A 19,845-nucleotide genomic window follows, 5' to 3' on the forward strand; every position below is an offset into this window, starting at 1 on the left:
CTATATCCTAGGCTACTACAGCAAGTCTGCACAGAGGGTAAGACCTGGTTCTTTTGTTTATGTACCACATCACTGTGGTGTTGTCTGTAAACACTTGCAGTGGTCCATGAGACCAAAGATGATGGATAGAGTTGAGAACTTTTATAACAGCCAACATCTCTTTTAGCATTTATGTATTTCAGTTTGCATTTTCTGTTCTAAAGACCCTGCACTTTTATCTTCATAGACACTGGCCCCATGCACAGACTGAGGTACCTGTTGTTAAAGACTGTACTGGAGATGGAGGGGGAAATAGGAGACCTGGATTCTGATACATTTATTTTCTCCATCAAAAAATGTTCCTTTTCACAAAACCGCAAATGTCATGGGATGTTGATGCTGTGACCATACAGATTTTAGGTACCATTGGATTTTTCTCATGTGGAGTCTTGCAAGTAGGATCATGAGAATTACAGAAGCCATAAGACAGCTATGTCTCTAATGGACACAGGCAACCTGTAAATGGTTCATCTCCCAGGCCATAGCTTGTAAAAGATTGATCTCCCAAGCCCCTGCTTACACTTATCATCAAGGGTATCAGAACTTGTCAGAGATTTGGGATGCATGGCTAGGCTTAAAAAGGCTCTTGTGGCCATTAGCCTAGTAAACACCTATGAGCCTATTAACCACAATCCTGATAAATTCCCTGGCTGAGACAGTAATCGGAGTTGAAACACTCGGGAACAGATCTAAATACAGATCTGTTTTGTCCTGTGGAAGTAAAGCTCTTTGAACTGAGGTGTCTAGGAGACGCACTAGGAAAACAATCCTGTAAGAAGAAATCAAACAAGACTTTTTAAGTTCTCTTGGAATCTCAAGATGTGTAGGATATTCCTCATCCATGTGAGAGATTCTTAACACTTTGAAAAAGACTCTGCAAAGGCATGCATATGCAAGTAGTCTAAATAAGGAAATATGTGAATACTTTGTAGTCAGCAGCAGGTTATGAGACACTTTGTGAATGCCCTTGCAGCAGTTGACAGACCAAAGGGTAATGCAGAGAATTGATAATGTGATCCAGACACAGAAAACCTTAAGAAACATCTGAAATCTGGATGTACAGGAATTTGAGGATATGCATATTTAAATCCAAGGTCACTAGAAAACTCAGAAGGGGGAAGTGGGTAACAAGTTGTGAAGAACAACATTTTGAACTTGGGCACTAACAAACAGGTTTAGCAAGGATAAATCCAGAAATTGAAGGACTAAGGGTTTGCCAAGGTGGGAAGTCTTGTAGATAGTCATTCAGACGTATCAGACTGTCTTTTGTTTGGGGGGGGGTCCACTTTTCTTTTCGAAACCTCCATGCCTTTGCTTTCCAGACTGTCCTTTCTTGGGGGAGTTCCACTTTTCTTTTGGAACCCTCCATGCCTTTGCTTTGTAATAATTTGCTTACCTGCAGCTTGCTGGGCTTGTTTATTTTGCTTTTTGGAAAAGGTGGTAGGGGTACCATTAAACCTCTTGCCAAACCTGGAGAAGGAAGGCTGAAGAATCTGACCGATTCCTTGAATCAGATAACTACTCTCATCATATGTTTTACGGACCACTGCACCAGATGCTCCAAACCCTAACTCTCTATCCAGTGGAGAACTCAAACTTTCAGCTTTGACAGCTTCTGAAGGTTTTGAGTATGCAGCCATGCAAACCTCATAACAGTTCCAGTGGCAGTAGCCCTGAAGTAGCATCAGCAGAATCAAACACATTTTAAACATTAGATAGCTACTTAAGACACAGAAGCAATTAGGTTACAGAAAAAAGTTTTTTTCCCTCAGAAGATGAATCAGAAGTCAAATTATTCCCCTTGTTCTCAAAACAGACAAGCATAAACTTTACATAGAAGCTTAACAGCTGAGAAATCTAAAAATGCTGTAAAAAATTCACCTTTTTACCAAATCTATCCAAAGCTTTCTCTTTGTCAGAAGGAGAGGAGAATGTCATTAACCAAAGGTTTATTAGCAGTTGGGCTCCCTAGAGCGATATCTGCTGGGTATGATTGGAGATGTGTGCATAAAAACTATTAAGACTGAGGAACTTTATACAATCTAACTGCTTTCTTTTGGGCAGCAGGCTGGTGTACATGCAAGTTATAGACTGTGACAAAATATCCAATACTAAAAGAACTGGTGGAATTGGAGTACGCTCTGGAACATCCAGGTACAATAATCATAATACTTCTTCAGGGATAGTGGAACATTATGTTCCCACGGAAACAGCAGATTTGTTCTGGAAAGTTTCAGGAAAACAGAATCCTTCAAAGGGACTGGCAGAAGCTAAACTCTCCTCAGCATCCAAATCAAAATATAATCTGTCCCTTCACAGTCACTTTGTGGTGCAAACTTTTGAACCTCTTCAGAAAATGAAGAACCCTTTTTCATTTGCAAGAAACAGTTAAACCAAAAAGGTCAAGAGCCTGAATTAATCCATGAGCTAAGGCCCCAAAAACCACTCCTGTGCAAAGTGAATGAGACAGGAGAAGATGCATTTTTTTTTTAACAGGAATTTCTGAAGACAGAAAAAACACCCAAGGGGTAAGACATAGCAGTCGGTCTCGACAGAAGGGTATTCCCTGCCCCTTTCCCCATGACCAAAGAGATTGACTTTTCCTCAACTGAAAGAGGCACTCCTACAGCTATAGAAAGCATGTCTAAACCCTGATCCATGTAGGTGATAGGGACTACATAAGAGGAAGCCAAGGAAAAAGATGACTGGTCTCCAAATCCAGAAATGGGCACAGATGAGTCGCCCATCTATGAGTGAGGAACTTTAGTAGCCTGCTGGGGTGGCAAAGGTTGTTTATTAACCTTCTTTGTTTTGTGGCTAGAAGAAGGAATAACTAGGGAATGAGCAGGTTGTTCCATAGTTAAGCAGAGAAAGATGCCTAATCCCAGGGAAGCCTAGTAACAGTAGTGAGTAAAATAGGCAAGTAGCAAAGATGAACCTTTTTACCAAAAATATTTAACCCAGTCCCTAATAGTAAAATAACAAAACTTTAACTTCAGAAAAATTTGTTTTAAATTAGTTTTTACTGATTTGGACAAAAAAAGTTGTTGAAAGTAACATTCCTGTTTAAAAGTTGCTAAAAGTGATGTGACAGTCAAATTACTTTTTCCAAGATTAACATTTATATTTTCACAGAAAAAGTTGCAGTTCAGTCATAAAATGTAAATGTGGAATATTTTATTCCCCAAAGGGAACTAATCTGACCAGCAATGGAAAGCATTATTCAATATAATTGATCCTTGAAAGCCCAAAGCAGGAGTGTTATTTCAGCGTCAGGAAATCTTTGAAGTGTTTGGCATCCTTTTAGTCATCTCATCTCATCTCAAGATGGCTAATGGGTTGTTTGTGTGGAAGGTGCTCTTGAAGTTTTGGAAGCTAGCTGGCTATTGTATCCTGTACAGGATAAAACCCATATAGCTAAGACTATGGCAACAGTGATCTTAATGATAAACTTCACAAGTTTTCCATAGAAAACTTCACAAGTTTTCCATAGAAAAGAAATATTGTGGATGGTTCTCTCCAACAGGAGACTTATCTGCCTAACCATAAAGGCAAAACAGCAAGACCGGAACACTGAAAGTGCAAACTAAAACCCAGAACAATAAACCAGGCAGGTGAGTTATTGTGCAAGATTGCGGAACAGTTGTGTTTGGGGTCTGGCCGATTTCCATCTGCATGCACACAGAGTGGGCAATGCATGTATGGCAACTATTACTAGTGAGGGGAAAAAAGATGCAATGGACTGCCCAATACAAGATTGCTGGCATCCAGGAAACACAGCAGATGCCACTGGGAAACACAAGAAATGGGGACCTTGTGCCCACTAATTCTGTATTCTGTGCCCACTGGACTGTAGTTTAACATGTAAATCCCATCAAGTGAAATGGTCCATTTAGGGGTATCGCATAGAGAAAAGTTCAACAATACAAATCTAGGGACAATTTTCTTATTTTAAAGTACCGTTCAACCTAAACACCATATCTCTGTGAGGAACCCTGAGTAACCGTTGAAAACATATAGAACTTGCAATTGCAGCTCATGCAGTATCCAAAGGCCAGGTGAGAACCCAGTTTCGGAAGCAGAAACACCAGCCATTACAATATTATGCTGCTTATGTTTTCTGCAGTTTGTCTTTTGTTTTTATCCCCATGTCCCTGTGCTTGTAACCTTCAGATTAATCTGGAAAAGTTAGGCCTTCAATTAAATGAAACACCCCCCCCCACCCCAGGGACAAGCTCACATTAACACCCCATATGTGTGACTTAAGTATCACCCCACTTAAATACACTAACTCCATGGTCACCTAGCTGTAAAGAAAACAGAAAAGATAATATGCAAAGAAAATAAAAATGGCAGTGATTTTCTATGGCACACACCTCTCAAGGAGTTCCAAACAGGTGACTATGAATCCATAAGCTGAAACTTCATTCAGCTTTGATTTACTGACTAGTAGGGCAGCCAGTGGAGATATCTAGGTCACTGGATGTCTACTTAACTGAAAGTCATACATGAGACTGAACCTTCTGATCTGTAATAAACTGTATTACATCTCTTAATATTATGCTGAGAAAATACCTCAATTGCATGAGCTCTCCTGAAAAGGAAAGACTAATTACCAGCTACAATATAGGCAGCTATGATCCTAACATATTAATAACTGAAGCATAGTGAGTAACACATTCACTTTAAGACAGTCAAGGTACTCATGCATTCAATGGTGTGATGCCATAACTCACCTTTTGTTAAGTGTCAAATAATACAACAATTGGTAAAGATTACTTTGAGTTAATCAAGCAAGGAATTACATTTTTACTAAGGGAGTTCTTGTCTATAAGCAAATTTATTATTCTACTTGAAACAACTACCATGTGTTAATTAAAAGTGCTGTTGAAGGTTCCTTACTGTATCTGCCATCATACTAAAGAACAGAGAAAATGAAGGAGACACAAACACTATAGCATAATTGAAAATGAGACTTCTTCAAATGCCCACTCTACCTATTCCACTGTGTTGCACTGGTACAGTAAAGCACAATGAATAGAAAGGCAAAGGATAAGAAAATGCATTCTGCAATATAATCCAGTTATGACACTTCTTCACATGCCTGCTCCATCTGTCCCACTATGCCTACCAGTAGGATAAAATATTTGCCCCTCTACTTTCAGAATGTATAACACAGAATAAATCAGAGAGCAAAAGAAGCTCTCATAAATAACATATAATATACATCATTATGCATATTTTAACTGTTCAACCATTTTCTTGGTCAGTTTGACTCTTTGTCACAGCTGAAATGAGCTGTTTTCATGTTTGCAAGAGGACTACTTGTATACAATCATAAAAAGCAGGCAACAGTAACAAAAAAGTCCAATGCAACCAACAGCCTGCTAACAGGGTAGGAAAGATGACATAAATTAGTTTAAAAATACCAAGGGAAATTAAATTCATTTGAAGTGTACCTTCAAAGTACATGGAAGTGAAACACTGACTTGTTCAGGTTCACTTAGAATAAGAGTAGAAGCGAAAAATTTAAATTATTTTAATGGCTTGTCTTGCCATATTACTATGTTTTCTTGTAATACCATTGTACTATGTTGTGAAAGAAGACAAGAGAAGACCATGTACAGTCTTAAGACTACCATCATTATCTGAACTTTGAATTTACATAGATTTTTTTTTAACAACCTGGCTCACTTTTATGGATCTTCAGCAATATTACATAGCAATGGTCAATATGCCTGATAACTTTCACATTCAAAGGCATAACTGCACTTTAATCAGCAAAAAACAGTTAGAAAAGGCATTTTGACCTTAAGAGATTCCAAGTGATACCTGTGTCTTGTTCCTTCAGTACAGAATGAGACCAAAATAATCTATTTGGTTATCACACCTTGTATCCAATTGAAACATCCTCTCAGATTGCCCTTGAAAGTAGACTCACTGAATGGTACTCATGGCATGACGATTCTTTTGCATGGTTCGATTCTCAGCTAAAGCGTCTTCTGCATGGAGACATGCATGAATGGGCGTACCTTCGTTGAAGGTTGTGCGTCAGGCCTGGAAAGCCGGTACATAAAAATCAACTGCCAATCATTAGCGGACCGGAGTTCCGCTGTGGCGACCCCTAACCGGGAAAAGCCGAAAGACACAAACAAACTTATCATACTGTAATTTCTATGGGTATGGTTTCTTTCTTAATCAAACTGAATTTGGTTGTTGCTTTATGTCAAGTCCTGTTTGAACGTGCCCATTAAGAAAGCTGTATAGCCGACTGATTTGTAACACAATTTGATGCTGCTCTGTACTGCAGACACCTTGCCTCCGATGTGCGTTGAATGCATTAAATAAAAACACTCAACTATCAGTTACAAACACTGACATATACTACAGCCAAACAAACAGTTATTAGTGATGTGTGGTTAATAAAATGAGAAAGTATAAAGCAGTCAACAGATATTAAGACAGCACTCTCTCGGCACATTGCCAGTTATGTTAAACAAAGCTGGAGTGCTTGGTAAAGATTAGTTGTGTAAAATCTTACCATAACCATAGATGTTCTCTTCCATGTTGCAATATTCTCACTGTGGGATCCTTCGCCTCAGGTGATCTGAACATCCGTCTCCTATGCAAAAGCCTGGTTGCTGCTAAGAGCATGGGACCTCACATGCAGGGCCATAAACCACGGGCCTTAAATGTGACGTCTGCATGCACAGACCTCAGAACTGACTGCCCAGTTGGACAACAGCCTAAGGAGAACAAGCAAGATGCCATCCAGAGAGGGTAAATGTGATTACGGGGGATAGGATGGAGGCAGGAATACTGCAACATGGAAGAGAAGGACATCTATGGTAAGATTTTACACAACTAATCTATGTCCTCCTATTCTCATGTTGCAGTATCCTCACTGTGGGAAAGCACTACAGCTCAAATTGAGGAAAGGGTGGAGGAAGATGGCCCTAGCAAATCCTGCCTTTGTTCTGGATATAGGGTCCAATTTATAATGTTTGGTAAAGGTATGTCCAGAGGACCATGTGGCTGCCTCTAGTATGGTGGCCGTATCCAGGCCTTTGAGGAAGGCTCCTGAGGAGGCCACTGCTCTAGTAGAATGTGCTTTAAAATTGTAGGATAAGTCTTTGCCATGGAAGGAGTAGCGGAAGGCAATAGTTTTTTATATCCAAGAAGATACTGTCTGTTTAGAAACAGCTTTCCCCAGGGCCCTGGGGTGAAAGGATACAAAGAGCTGATTGGGCCTTCTGATGATCTTGGTCTTGTCCAGGTAAAATCTTAATTGTCTGTGGATATCAAGGGAGTGTAGCACTCTCCCATTGTCATTTTGTGGTAAAGGGAAGAAGGTGGGTAAATGAACAGACTGGTTGAAGGACAGTTCATTGACCACTATGGGCATGAAGGAGGGATTCATGCAAAGAGTTGCCTTGTCTTTGTGGAATATATCATAGGGTGTGGATGCCATAAGTGCTTGCAACTCAGAGACTCTCCTAGCCAAAGTAAGGGCTACTAATAGGACAGTCTTCCAAGTACACCTCTACAGAGAGGCAGAGCTTGCTGGTTCAAAGGGGCCATGGTGAGTTTTTCCAGTACGTAGTTCAAGTCCCGGGGAGGGACAGATTTCCTAGGTGGTCTGACATGGAGAACCCCCTTCAGGAAAAGTTTGACCTCCAATCTGGAAAGGAAGGTGGGATCCATAGGTAATCAGGCTGAAATTGCAGATAAATGGACTTTCACTGAAAAGTATGAAAGTTCTGATTTTAGGAACTCTCACACACAGGCTAGAACTAGGGGTACATCTATTTGGAAGGGATCTAAGCTGCCTTTGGAGACACAAATTGGAGAACCTTTTCCATTTGGAAATGTAGGATCACCTGGTAGTGGGTTTCTTGGCCTCCTGCAGGATAGATAGCACGTCCTCTGAGTACAGGTGTATGAAAGGGATCAGAAGTTTATCACCCACCGGGTTAGGCTGAGTATTTCCAGGTGTGGATGAATCGGAGATCCCTTCTGTTGTGTGAGCAGGTCCACCTTGTGAGGTAACTTGTGGTGATTGCCCTTGGCAAGAGATAGAAGGGGGAACCAATACTGTCTTGGCAAATAGGGAATCACCAGCAAGATTTTTGGTTTGTCCTTCTGGATTTTCAGTAGGACTTGCTGAATGAGTGGGAAGGCATAAAGGAACAGTCCCTTCCATGAAATTGAGAAGGCATCCACTTCTCCAAGCTAGTGAGGAGAGTGTTCTGAAGCAGAATAGCTGTAGTTGTCTGTTGAGGGGAGGCATCTATTTGTGGTATGCTCCAGTGGTGGACAATGTCTAAGAACACATCTCTGTGTAACATCCGCTCGTGATGTTGAGAAAAGGATCTGTTGAGGGCATCCGCCTGATGTTTGTCTTCGGATGGAATGTAGACCACCTGCAGTATTGTACTGAGTGGCTAACTCCCATGCCTGTATTGCAAGCCTGCAGAGTAAATTAGATCTGGTCCCCCCTTCCCCATTTGTTGATGTACCGCATCAAAGTTGTGCTGTCTGTAAAGATTTGGAGGGGTCCTGGCTGAATAAGAGGGAGGAAGGTCTGAAGGGCTAGAAGGAGAGTGGTCCTCGCCCTCACGTTGATATGTTTTTTCTGAAGAGAGGGCTCTTATTGACCCCGCACCTTGAGGCCATTCACAGTGGACCTCCACCCTAGATCCGAGGCATCTGTGTGCACAGATTGTTCCAGCTTGGTGAGTTGCAGAGGTAGGCTTGGATTCTGGTTTACTTGTTGGACCCACCACCTCAGCTCTGTCTTTAGGCAGGGTAGGAAGGGCACCTGAAAGTCCAAGGGGTGACTGTGTTGTGACCAGACATTTTTTAAGTACCACTGGAACTTTCTCATGTGCAGCCTGACTAGAGGTAGCATATGAAGTGTAGCTGCCATGAGGCCCAGAAGACAGAGGAACTGCCAGGTATAAATGTGGTTGACCAGAAGTAGCTTCTGGAAGAAGTTGGTTACAGAGTGGACTTTGTCCTGAGGAAGAAAGGTCTTCATCAGGTCAGTTCTTATCCTGCAGCCCAAGAAGGTTTGGTCTTGGACTGGGGTGAGGGAGGACTTGTCAGGTTGAGAGTGAACCCCAAGCTCTGGAGCAGGGGACATAGTGAATGTTAAGTGGGTCCGGAGAGTATTTTCCTCTTCTACTAAAATGAGTAGGTCATCCAGGTAAGGATAAATTTGTATGCCTTTAGTTCTGCAGTAGGCTATTGCTGGGGCTAGACACTTTGTGAAGACTCTTGGTGCAGTAGATAAACCAAAGGGCAAGGCAGTAAACTGAAAGTGTGAGGATGGCACAGCAAAGCTTAAATACCTCCTGTTGTCTGGATGAATGGGGATATGGAGGTATGCCTCCTTCAGGCCCAAAGAGGCCAAGAACACTCTGGGTGGCAGTACTGGAATAAGGATTTGAAGGGATAACATTCTGAAAGAAGGAACCTGCAGGAAGGGATTTAGCAGGGACAAGTCCAGAATGGGCCTCCAAGGGCCATCCTTTTTGGGGACTAGGAAAAGTCTGGAGTAAAACCCCTGACCTTCTTGAATTGAGGGGACCCTTTCTATGGTCCCTTGTGAGAGTAGATCTTGGACAATCTGAGGGATAAGATGTAGATTTTTTTTGGAAGGAAGGATATGCCTTGTGGAAGGGGTTTCTCCTGCCAGGTCATAAAGTACCCTTTTTCCACTACGGATAAGTGGCCTGAGATGACCTCTTTCCAAAAGGCTAGACAGTGAGAGAGGCGGGTGGAGAGGGGTAGGTGGCTTAGGCAGTCACATGCAGTTGTTCCTATCTGGAAAGGGCTGCATGGGGGTGGGTTGTGAAGAGGCTGTCCTGGAGAAAGCAGCCTTTCTGGATCCTTTCCTGTGTCTTGAAGAAGAGGAGGAGGATGGGGCAAGAGCCCTCCTGACAAAGGTGGGCTTGGTTGGGTAGTTTCAATAGAATTTTGGTATAGGTGAGACCAATAAATGTTTGAGGTCTTGAAGCTCTTTGCTTTTTTCTGGAGGCTTTTAAACAGCTCAGCAGAATGTTTGCCAAACAGGAATTTATTGTCTAGGGCTGCATCCAAGATTTTGTTCTTAAAATCATCAGGCAGAGGCTGTAGTCTGACCCAGGAGTATCTGTGCAGAACAGAAACTGAAGCAGTGGATATGGCTGAAGCCTCAGCAGCATCATAGCTGAATTTTATAGAATGTCTGGCAACCTGTGCTGCTGACAGCTTAGATGCTACCTGTGTTTTGTTAGGTGAGTCATGCAGGTTAGAAAGTAAAGAAGCTGCCTCGTCAACCAAGTCTTGGGCATATTTAACCATGTGGATCTGATAACTGACTGCCCTGAAGGCTAGTGTAGAAAAAGTGTAAGTCTTTTTTTCCCAGTCTGTCCATGACCTTACTGGCCTTGTCGGATGGCAGAAGGGAGGAAGAGGGAATTTGTCTGGATTGTTGATCTGGGGCCACTGCAATGACTGCAGGATCTGCCATAGGAGGCTTGATGAGGTACTTTGGTAATCAGAGACTTTATAAAACCTGCCAGGTCTCTTGGGTGCTGGGGGCTGTGATTCAGGGGTCTTGGAGGCTGCAGCAAATGCATCCATGTAAGATGAAATCACAGGGGGAATTGCAGAGGGGGGAGGGCCACTCCATTTGAAGCAGTTCAAAGTACCTCTTTTAAACCTCAGGTCATCTCCGTGGCAACCCATTTAAAATATTCCCTCATTTTGGATATAGTCTCCCCAAAAGAAATATCTTCTGGTGGGGAGTCCCCTTCCATGGAGTCCTCATCTGGGGAGTAGTAGTCCAGGGGAGAAGCTAGCTGGGATGTGTATGTCAACGATTCATCTGAAGAGGAAGAGGAATCTTCCTCCTGAGTTTGAACAGGTGGAATGGAAGAAACTGAAGCTGGCCTAGGGCTGAGTAGGCAAGATAGTAGAAAAAGAAGCTGTGGGCCTAAGAGCCATAAAGGCCTGTATTAGGGACTGGGAAAATGTTTGCCAGTCTGGTTGGTCTTCAGTTGAAGAAGCAATATGTTTATTTTTTTGCTTCCTCTTAACAGGAGTGGTCTTAGCCGCGGATAGAAAAGGACCAGGCCTAGGATCGTGTATTTGGCCTGTTGATGAAGAGTCCTGTTCTGGCATCAATGGAGGCTTTCAGGTGAAGCCCAGTTCCCCCTCGACATCAGACAAAGCCGACGTCTGAATAACCTTCGAGGATGTGCCAACTGGAGATTCTAGGGCGGCTTCCACAAAGGTACCTGCCAAAGTTGTCAGTTATTCTGGATATCCCTCAGCCCCTAGACAGGTAGCTGGAGGGACGTCCTACATCGAAGGGGCAGATACAGTAGGCCTTGCAACTTTGGCCTTCTTTTTTAGGTGGCTCCACTTCGACAGCCTACTTGGGATCCATGCCTAAGGCTAATTACTTTAGATGCTGGTTTTCCAGGAAACGTTTCAGGGCTGCCAGACGACTACAAAGGGTTTTAGGGACGAACGACTGGTAAATGCTACATGTCGTATGGTCGTGGGATTGGCCAAAACAAAGCTCATGGGAATCCTTGTGCGGAATTTGGTGGCCGCACTTACATTTCCCCTTTCTAGATGACATCAGTTATCTAAAAGGGAGCAACAGCAACCTAAGCTAAAGAGAAAACAGAAATTTTCCCCAACGGGGTACTTATCTTTAGATGTCTTCTGAAGCGTGGAGTGAAGCGAGTGAGCCGACGTTCGACTCTGGCAGAGCAGTTCCGAGGTCTGTGAGTGCAGACATCACATTTAAGGCCCATGGTTTATGGCCCTGTGTGTGACATCCCACACACCTTGCAATAACCAGGCTTAAGTTTTTGCACAGGAGCTGGCTGTTCAGTTTGCCTGAGGCAGAAGATCCCTCAGTGAGAATAGTGCAACATGAGAATAGAAGATTATATTTTTTTATCCTAATCCAACTTTTCACATGCCTGTTCATGTATCATATTAATTATGGTGCTCAGTAAAGCAAGGCAATGAACAGTGTATTACACTCCACATGAGAAATTTTGTTGCTATTTTAAAACAGTACTGCAAGAAACATTGCTTCAAATAGTTATTTTGACAGTGTCCGTTTATGCAGTGATAGAAACTTTGCTGTCTAACAGTTTGTTTTGCTCTGGAACATGTGCTTTGTTAATTCAGCTTACTTTTACAAATATGAGCCCACTCTCAGCTGTCTAAAGGACAATCTCATTCTCAATGCAGAACATTCCAAATTAGAAAAAGTTTAGACAGCAAGAAAAGAGACTGCCCAGTTCTATACAGGACAAGAAATTACCTTACATGGAGGAACACAGCATAAAGGGTTAGATGCAGATTTAAACCTTGAGACTAGAAGCAGATTCAAGTTTGGAGAAGCAAATACGTCTTCAGGAGGAGGTTCACAACTCCAAAAAAGGACTAAAGGCTTATTGCCTTAATTTCTACTTGCCAGTTACCACATTATATTTTATTTTTAATCACTTTATTTAATTGTATTTTTGTTGCATCTTTTGCTCCTCTGTTGCTTAACAACTTTCTGCCAATCACTACAATAATGGTGTAGCATCAACCTCCAGTGCATGTCTCTACCAGCAAGCAAGTGTACAGGGATGTAGTGAAATGGTGAGTCACTTGCTCACATAAGTGACAAAAAAATCAACGTAAACAATCAATGGCTCAACCTCCTTTGTAAGCCAGATGCATCCCGAGAGTTTTCCAGTCTCCACTGCCTGGATCAGAGTCCTAAGATAAGTGCATCATTTCCACTACCACAAAGACATAAGTAGGCTTAGCCTCATCATTTGTTACCCTTCCCCAGCTGGCTTCAACCCCTTAGCACCCAGGCCACTACTCTAACCCAAGATGTCTGGGCTGTAGTCAGGACTCGCTCACTCTGTGCCAGAACTGGTACATTCATTCCTTCTTATTTTACTGATCACTCACCTTTAACCACTGCTAGTGCAATTCAGCTCCAGTGTAAGCCAGCATTTGGCACTGGCAAGTGCCCGTTTCATAATTCTACATCAAAGATACGTATCAGTATCAAAGCAATCAAAGAACAGCTCTAGTGCTGCTAACCCTGTAGTTAGGAGAATCTAAAATAGATCCTTGCAGCTGAAGAGTTGAAAATTCTAGTATATGACACCACCATAAAGCAATATCCATGGCAAAAACAGCTTGTTCTACACCAATCAGCTACAGGAACTGAAAACATACACACACTGAATAATGTGCCCGGAGCAACATTATGATTCTAAGTGTCTGGATGAACCCTTGTACCCCCAATCATTTGACCAACACAATGGGCATCACATTTCTGTGATCTACTCAGCCACCCTATATCATCATAATGACACAGAGATAAATTAAATGAAATTAAGTAAGCCAGCATTCATTTTCTCATATCTAATGGATGCACTTAAACCATCCTACTCTACAGTTAAGCAGATAAGGATTGTGACTGTCAAAGCTCCCACTCCTCTAGACAAGACCAATAAGCAGCTACTAAAAAAAAGGTACGTCGTACCATCTGTGTTATCAATCTTCACTAATCCTTTACTGGGGCTCGTTTCAGAGCCTCAGAACAGATTTGGATGTTATTCCAGCTCGTGCCTTCCAAAACTCTCAAAACTAAACTCTACTTACAATGCTCCTCACCAAATTACCTCAGATAGAGTTTGCAAACTATAGTGACAGACAAGAAATAATAATTAAAAGACCACATCTGTGTCCCCATTATGAAGCCAGTCTCTGGGAATATTCACATAATCCTTGACTGTTGGACAGAGTCCCTAGCTACCTGAATCTTGGGAGGTCTCATGGAAGAATATTCCTAAGCACCATCGAGCTGAATGATGCATGTCCCCTAGAGACCTGGTTCAGTTTGTAATGCATAATAAAATTATGAGGAGATGCCTATGTTGCTACTGCACAAATATCTAAAGAAGCTCTGGCATGAAAAACTGCAGATGCTGCTATAGCTCCCGTTGAATGTGCTTTTACAGAACCTAGTGGGTGGAGTCCCTTTCTGTTGAAAACAAAGGTGATACAGTCCTTAAGCCATTTCGTCAGGATAACTTTAGATACTGGACTGCCTAAAGAGACTGAAGAAAAAGGCAATAAATAAGCTGGTTGGATTTTCTAATATCCTTTGTTCTGTGAAAGTATAAACATAATTGTCTGTGTACATCTAGTAAATGTAGACAGTATTCCCCTTTATTGGAAAAATTGGGGAAAAGTAAATGGGAGATGTAAAGCCTGACTGATATTTGATTCAGAAACGACTTTTGGTAGGAAGGATGGATTTGTCTGGAGGGAGACCTCATCCTTATGAAATATTAGAAAGATTAAGTGGAGGGGTTGCAGGACAAGGCTTGTATTTCCCATATTCTCCCGGCAGAAGTGATGGCTATTAAAAATAAGGTTTTCCAGGACAAGAATTTCACAACTTGCTGAAGGTTCAAAAGGGGGAGAAATGAGACTAAAGTACCAAATAAAAATCCCATGGTGCAGAGTGTTCTTTATATGGAGGTCTGAGCATTAAGAGTCCTTTCATAAAGGCTTTACAAAGTTTATGTAACATAAGTGATGAACCATTGAAACCAATTTGGAAGTTAGATATCACAGCAAGATGCACCCAAATTGTAGAGGCTGATGAGCATGTCAGAGTAAGGCTAAGAAGTCTAAAACTTTGTCTACGCGTGCTGAATATAGATCAAGATTACAGTCTAGCAACCACTTAGCAAACTCCAGCCATTTGTTATGGTATAATTTGATGGGTCTACTTCATTTCACTGAAAACTCATATGACTTAAACTCATTTAATTTCATTGAAAGTTATATATGGCCTTTTCCCCACTGTAGTGCGATCCAGGAGTTAGTATATTAAGTAACGGGGGGTTAGTTTGGTTACATACTGTCTTCTGTCTGCCATTACTGGATTGAGAGACCACTTATGAGGCATGAGGATGGTTCTGCTCAATTTGTCTGCAGTCATGTTGGACCTCCCCGGAATGTTCATTACCAGAAAGCGGTTGGAGGAAATCACCCATTGCCAAACTCTGTGCGCTTCTCAACAAAGAGGGTAATATCTGGTTCCTCCTTGCTTGTTGATGTACTAGACTACTGACATATTGTCTGTCTGCACTGCAATCATTGCCAGCAGCAGGGTATCTTGTAATCCCTGCAACACTAAGAGCCCCACCCTCATCTCTAGAACACCGATATGCAAGCGTGCCTCCAGCTGGGACCAAATGCCTTGGACTGCCTTTCCCAGATAATGTTCCCCCACCCACCCTATCTGGGAAGCGTCTGTGGACACTATGGCTTGGGGTTGAGGAGGGACAAAGGAGCGTCTCGACAGTATTTTGTTGGAGTGAAGCCACCAACTTAGGTCTTCCTTGCATCGAGTGGTGATCATAATCAGATGGGACATTGGCTGATTCAATAAGGACCATTGGGAGGCCAGAAGCTATTGATGAATTTGCACATGATATCTGGCCAAAGGAACTACAGTGATAGAGGCTGACATTGACCCTAGAACCTGTATAATGAGTCTTGGTGTTATTTTCTTGCTTTGAATGATCTGGCTCACTTGTGATCTGGTCCTTTGGAGTCTTTCTAGGGGAAGTGATGCAAAGCCGGCGACTGTGTCAGGCATAGCTCCAATGAACTCCAGCTGTTGTAATGGTTCTAGATGGGATTTTTCCTAGTTTATAGTGATTCCTAAGCTGGAACAAAGGAGAAGAGTGTCATCTCGTGCCTTTGGGAGTTGATGCCTTGTGAGAGCAGTAAGTCGTCAGCCATCTAGATATGGAAACGCTCGGAATCCTAGCAGTCTGAGATTAGCTGCTACCACTGCCATGCATTTAGTGAACACCCTGGCGGCTATGGCGAGTTCAAAGGGCAGTGCCTTGAACTGATAATGACTGGCTTCCAGCCGGAAGCACAGGAATCTTCTGGACTGTCTGTCCATTTTTACATGGTAATAGACATCCTGTAGATCTGCTGAGGACATCCAACTGTCTTTTTCCAAGAATGTAAGTATAGATTGAACCGAGACCATCCAGAACTTGGTTTGTTGGACTGATTTGTTCAAATGACTGAGGTCCAAAATCAGTCTCCAGTCCCACGTTTTCTTTGGCATTAAAAAGAATCTTGATTAAATCCCAGATTCTCTCTGGTCTGGTGGAACTGCCTGGATGACTTTTGTCAAGCAGGTTTTGAATTTCTAAGACTGCTGCCTCCCTGTGACTGGGCGGAATGTCCAGGATTCTTCTTGGTCTTTTTGGTTCCTCTGAAAGGGGGATGTTGTAACCTCTGGTAATGATCCTCTGCACCCATTTGTCCATCATTATTTCTAGCCAGGCAGATGGGGGATGATTATCCCTGCACCAAACTGCATCCTGAGGAAGGCAATAGGGCCTCCTTTCAGGAACATTGGTAGGAGTTACCAGGGAAAGACTCTATGAAACCATGATTCTGTGGGCCATTTCTTCCTTTTGAACAGCATCTTCCATTATTACTCCCCCCGCTGCCCCAGGGGAAGTCACTGCCACGTGAGTCCTAGAAAGATCCTTAGGTCTTTTTGAACCATACCCTACACCACTTCTCTGGTTCCTGGAGTAAGCCCGTTGAGGAGTGGAAAAGTGTATGTCCATGGCAGAAAGGGTCTTCCAATATTTCTCACATCTGGCTAGAGTCTCTAACTTTGGGGCCAAACAGAGATGATCCATAAAATGCAGCATTGACTAAAGAAGATTTAAATGGCTTTGCAAAATCACAAAAGCGCATCCTGGCATGTCTTCTGATGGCTATGCCTGAACCTACTGCTCTTGTCATCACTTTTGCAGCATGAGCAATTAGCCTCATGGACGAATTGGAGACCGATTCTAGCGTGGCGAGCCGAGAAGCAACTTTGTCTCTAACTCCTTCAGCTACTGCTCTTGAAGGAGTATCAGAAAGTTCTTTAATCAGATCTCTTTGAAGCCTGGTAAAATCTACCATATAATTCAAGGACCTGACAGCGAAGGTCAATGGAAGTGTATATGCGGTTCCCAAATCTATCCATGGTCCTAGACTGCTTGTTAGGAGGATGGATAGTAGGACTTTCATCAGCAAGTTCCATCTTGGTGGCTGCCACAACCACCATGGAGCCCAAAGGAATACCTTTGGCCCAGTGCTGCTGATCTGTAAGGGCAGAGAGAATACGGTCAGATCTCTTTGGGATCGGGTTGATACAGTCAGGTAACTTCCAAGCCCACTGAGTGATCAACTTATCAAGATCATCAGTGGGCGGAGAAATCCAAGAGGTAGAGGGCTGGGCATAAAAAAACCTTTATGTGTTTTTCCTTTAGGGAAAAATATGGTTCCCATGAATTACCACATTGATGGTAGTCCACCACTGAACACAGAAGGCGTTATAACAGATCTGGGAACACAGATTGACAGCAACCTCTCCTTTGACCACCACATTGCCACTGTGGTCAAAAAGTCCTTCTATGTGGCACATCTCATTACTAAGGGTTTACATCCAGGAAGAAATAGGCCATTGTCTCCCTCTACTCTTCCCTCATTAGGCCAATCACTGAGTAAAATGCCCCAATTAGCATGCACCTCATTAAACATCTGCAACGACTGGAGAGGCGGCAAAAGTACCTCACAAAGAGGATCCTAGGCCTTAAACATTTGTCGAGCACCATGGGGGATTTGGCTATTTTAGAAGGCGATTCTGAGGAACGTGTTGTAACTGAGTGACTTTGCTTTTTCAGTTTAGAAGAAGAGGACAAACTGACTTTTGTTTTTGGACCAGATAGGACATCTTCGAAATCCGACTTAAACCATTCAAGATAAGTTTGTTTTTGTGATCTATCAGGGTTCTGGAACTAAACCCATGACAGATCACACAGTCTTCTTGTAGATGGACCACACCGAGGCCACACACACAACACACGCACACACAGTGTGTCCATCAGAGTTAAGCATTTTCCTTTCACATTTCTGGCACCTTTTGAAACCAGAGGTGCCTTTAGAGGGTTTATTGGCCATAATCAAAAAAAAAAAAACAAGGCCACCGTAGACACACACACACACTCACACACTGCTGTAGTAGAAAGGAAGTGAAGAGAGGTTTTTTTTTTTTTTTTTTTTTAAGGTAAATTAAGGAGAAGAAAGGAAAAGCCAGGGAAGGGGAATACCAACAATGATATGTAGAGTTACCCAAAGGTAGAGGAAAAAAATTACCAATGATGGTACTTGAGACTACCTAACGGTAAAGAGGAGAGAAAACACACATACACACACACACACTTTAAAGACTATCTAATAGAGGAGGGGATAGTATAGTTAGGAAGAATTAAAGATAGAATATAGTAAAAACTGACACAGTTTGAAGAATAAGCTTATGCTCGAGACATCGGAGAGAATGCATCTAACACTATGAAGCGGCAAATGAGATCCGAGGTAATTTGGTGAAGAGCACTGTGGGTAGAGCTTAGCTCAAGTAATAGTTGAGTCGGTTCTGAAGCTCGGACCAAGCGCACAGTCAAGGATTATGTGAAGATCGACAATATCAAACCTGTTATTCAGCATCAACAGAATCTTTTATCAAGCATAAAACCTGCATAAAAAGGCCCCTTTAACCTGCAGAAAGTGCAATATTAGAAGTGATATAGCCACAAAAAAGTCTACTATACTAAAAAGGCTAGAAGAAGTAGAATTAATACTTTGTTAACCTGAATGCAAGAATATTACCTCTAACAAGAAAGCCCAAGATGGAGTTTTCACCATTTACTCTGCATTTAAAAGGCAGTACTAGGCATTTTGTTACTAACATGTTCAGAAGAAGGAGGCTTTTCTGAACTGATGATTAAGGAGTTGTAGGTTGTCATTTAAGAGCCCTCCTGAAGCCTTTATGGAAACTGCACTACCAGCACAAAACATATATAGCAAATACATAATTCATACTTTGTAGCAAAGTACATTTGGGTGCAATATTGCAACTAATACGTCATCTTGAGAATTCTTAAATGGCAAACTACTACAACTAATACGTCAGCTTGATAATTCTTAAATGGCAGACTAAATCTAAAAATTGAAGTCAGTCTAGTAAAGCTAGAGAAACAAATTAATATATATTTTTTTGCTTGTTGCTTTGGCTTTTTTCATTATTTTCACTTATACTTACCAATTTTAGGAATAAGATTGTTCTGAAGATACAATATTTTCAAATCTTTGCACCACTTGTCTAAATGCTGTATTTTTTCTATTTCTTGCTGGTGTAAAGATATTTCTTCCAAAGAAAATATTTCACAGTTGTTATGCTCTGCACGCCGCCTCACTAAATCTTCAGTGACTAAAAGGAAAGCAAAAATAAATAAATAAAAATAAAAATCAGTTAAAATAAAACCACCTTTATTTGAACGCCCTAGTATTTTAAACACGTGGGAATCATTGTTTTTGGCTATAACTACAAGGAAAATGTCTAGCAACAAACAATGAGAGAGAAGAAAGCTCCAAAAGCAGTTAACAAGTAAACAAACAGCAGCAGCAATTCAACACAAAAATACAGCAAAACACCTATACTGTAAATACTACAGTAAAGTTCTGCATTGATGAAAATGGTGCCTGAAGGAAAAATAACTTGCTAATAAATGTTAACAGAAAAATAATGCAATTCTAGTTTAACTACACTAGAACAATACATCGGAAACTCACCAAAAAAGTAACCATGACATTAAAATAGGCAATTTATTGTAACATAGCCTGGAG

The 19,845-nt window shown here is 41.9% G+C and overlaps 1 protein-coding gene across 1 annotated transcript in view; it reads right to left on the minus strand.

Moving 5' to 3' along the window:
* DNAAF11 (dynein axonemal assembly factor 11) overlaps window positions 1-19,845 on the minus strand; it is a 1,372,540-nt gene that overhangs the window by 1,139,166 nt on the left and 213,529 nt on the right. Inside the window, exon 2 of the mRNA XM_044067052.1 lies at window positions 19,262-19,429. Coding sequence (XP_043922987.1) covers window positions 19,262-19,429 — 168 coding nt within the window. The remainder of the gene's footprint in view (window positions 1-19,261; window positions 19,430-19,845) is intronic.

Source organism: Protopterus annectens, chromosome 3.part1 (genome assembly GCF_019279795.1).
Source record: "Protopterus annectens isolate FY-2018-M chromosome 3.part1, PAN1.0, whole genome shotgun sequence".
Lineage (NCBI taxonomy): Eukaryota > Metazoa > Chordata > Ceratodontiformes > Protopteridae > Protopterus > Protopterus annectens.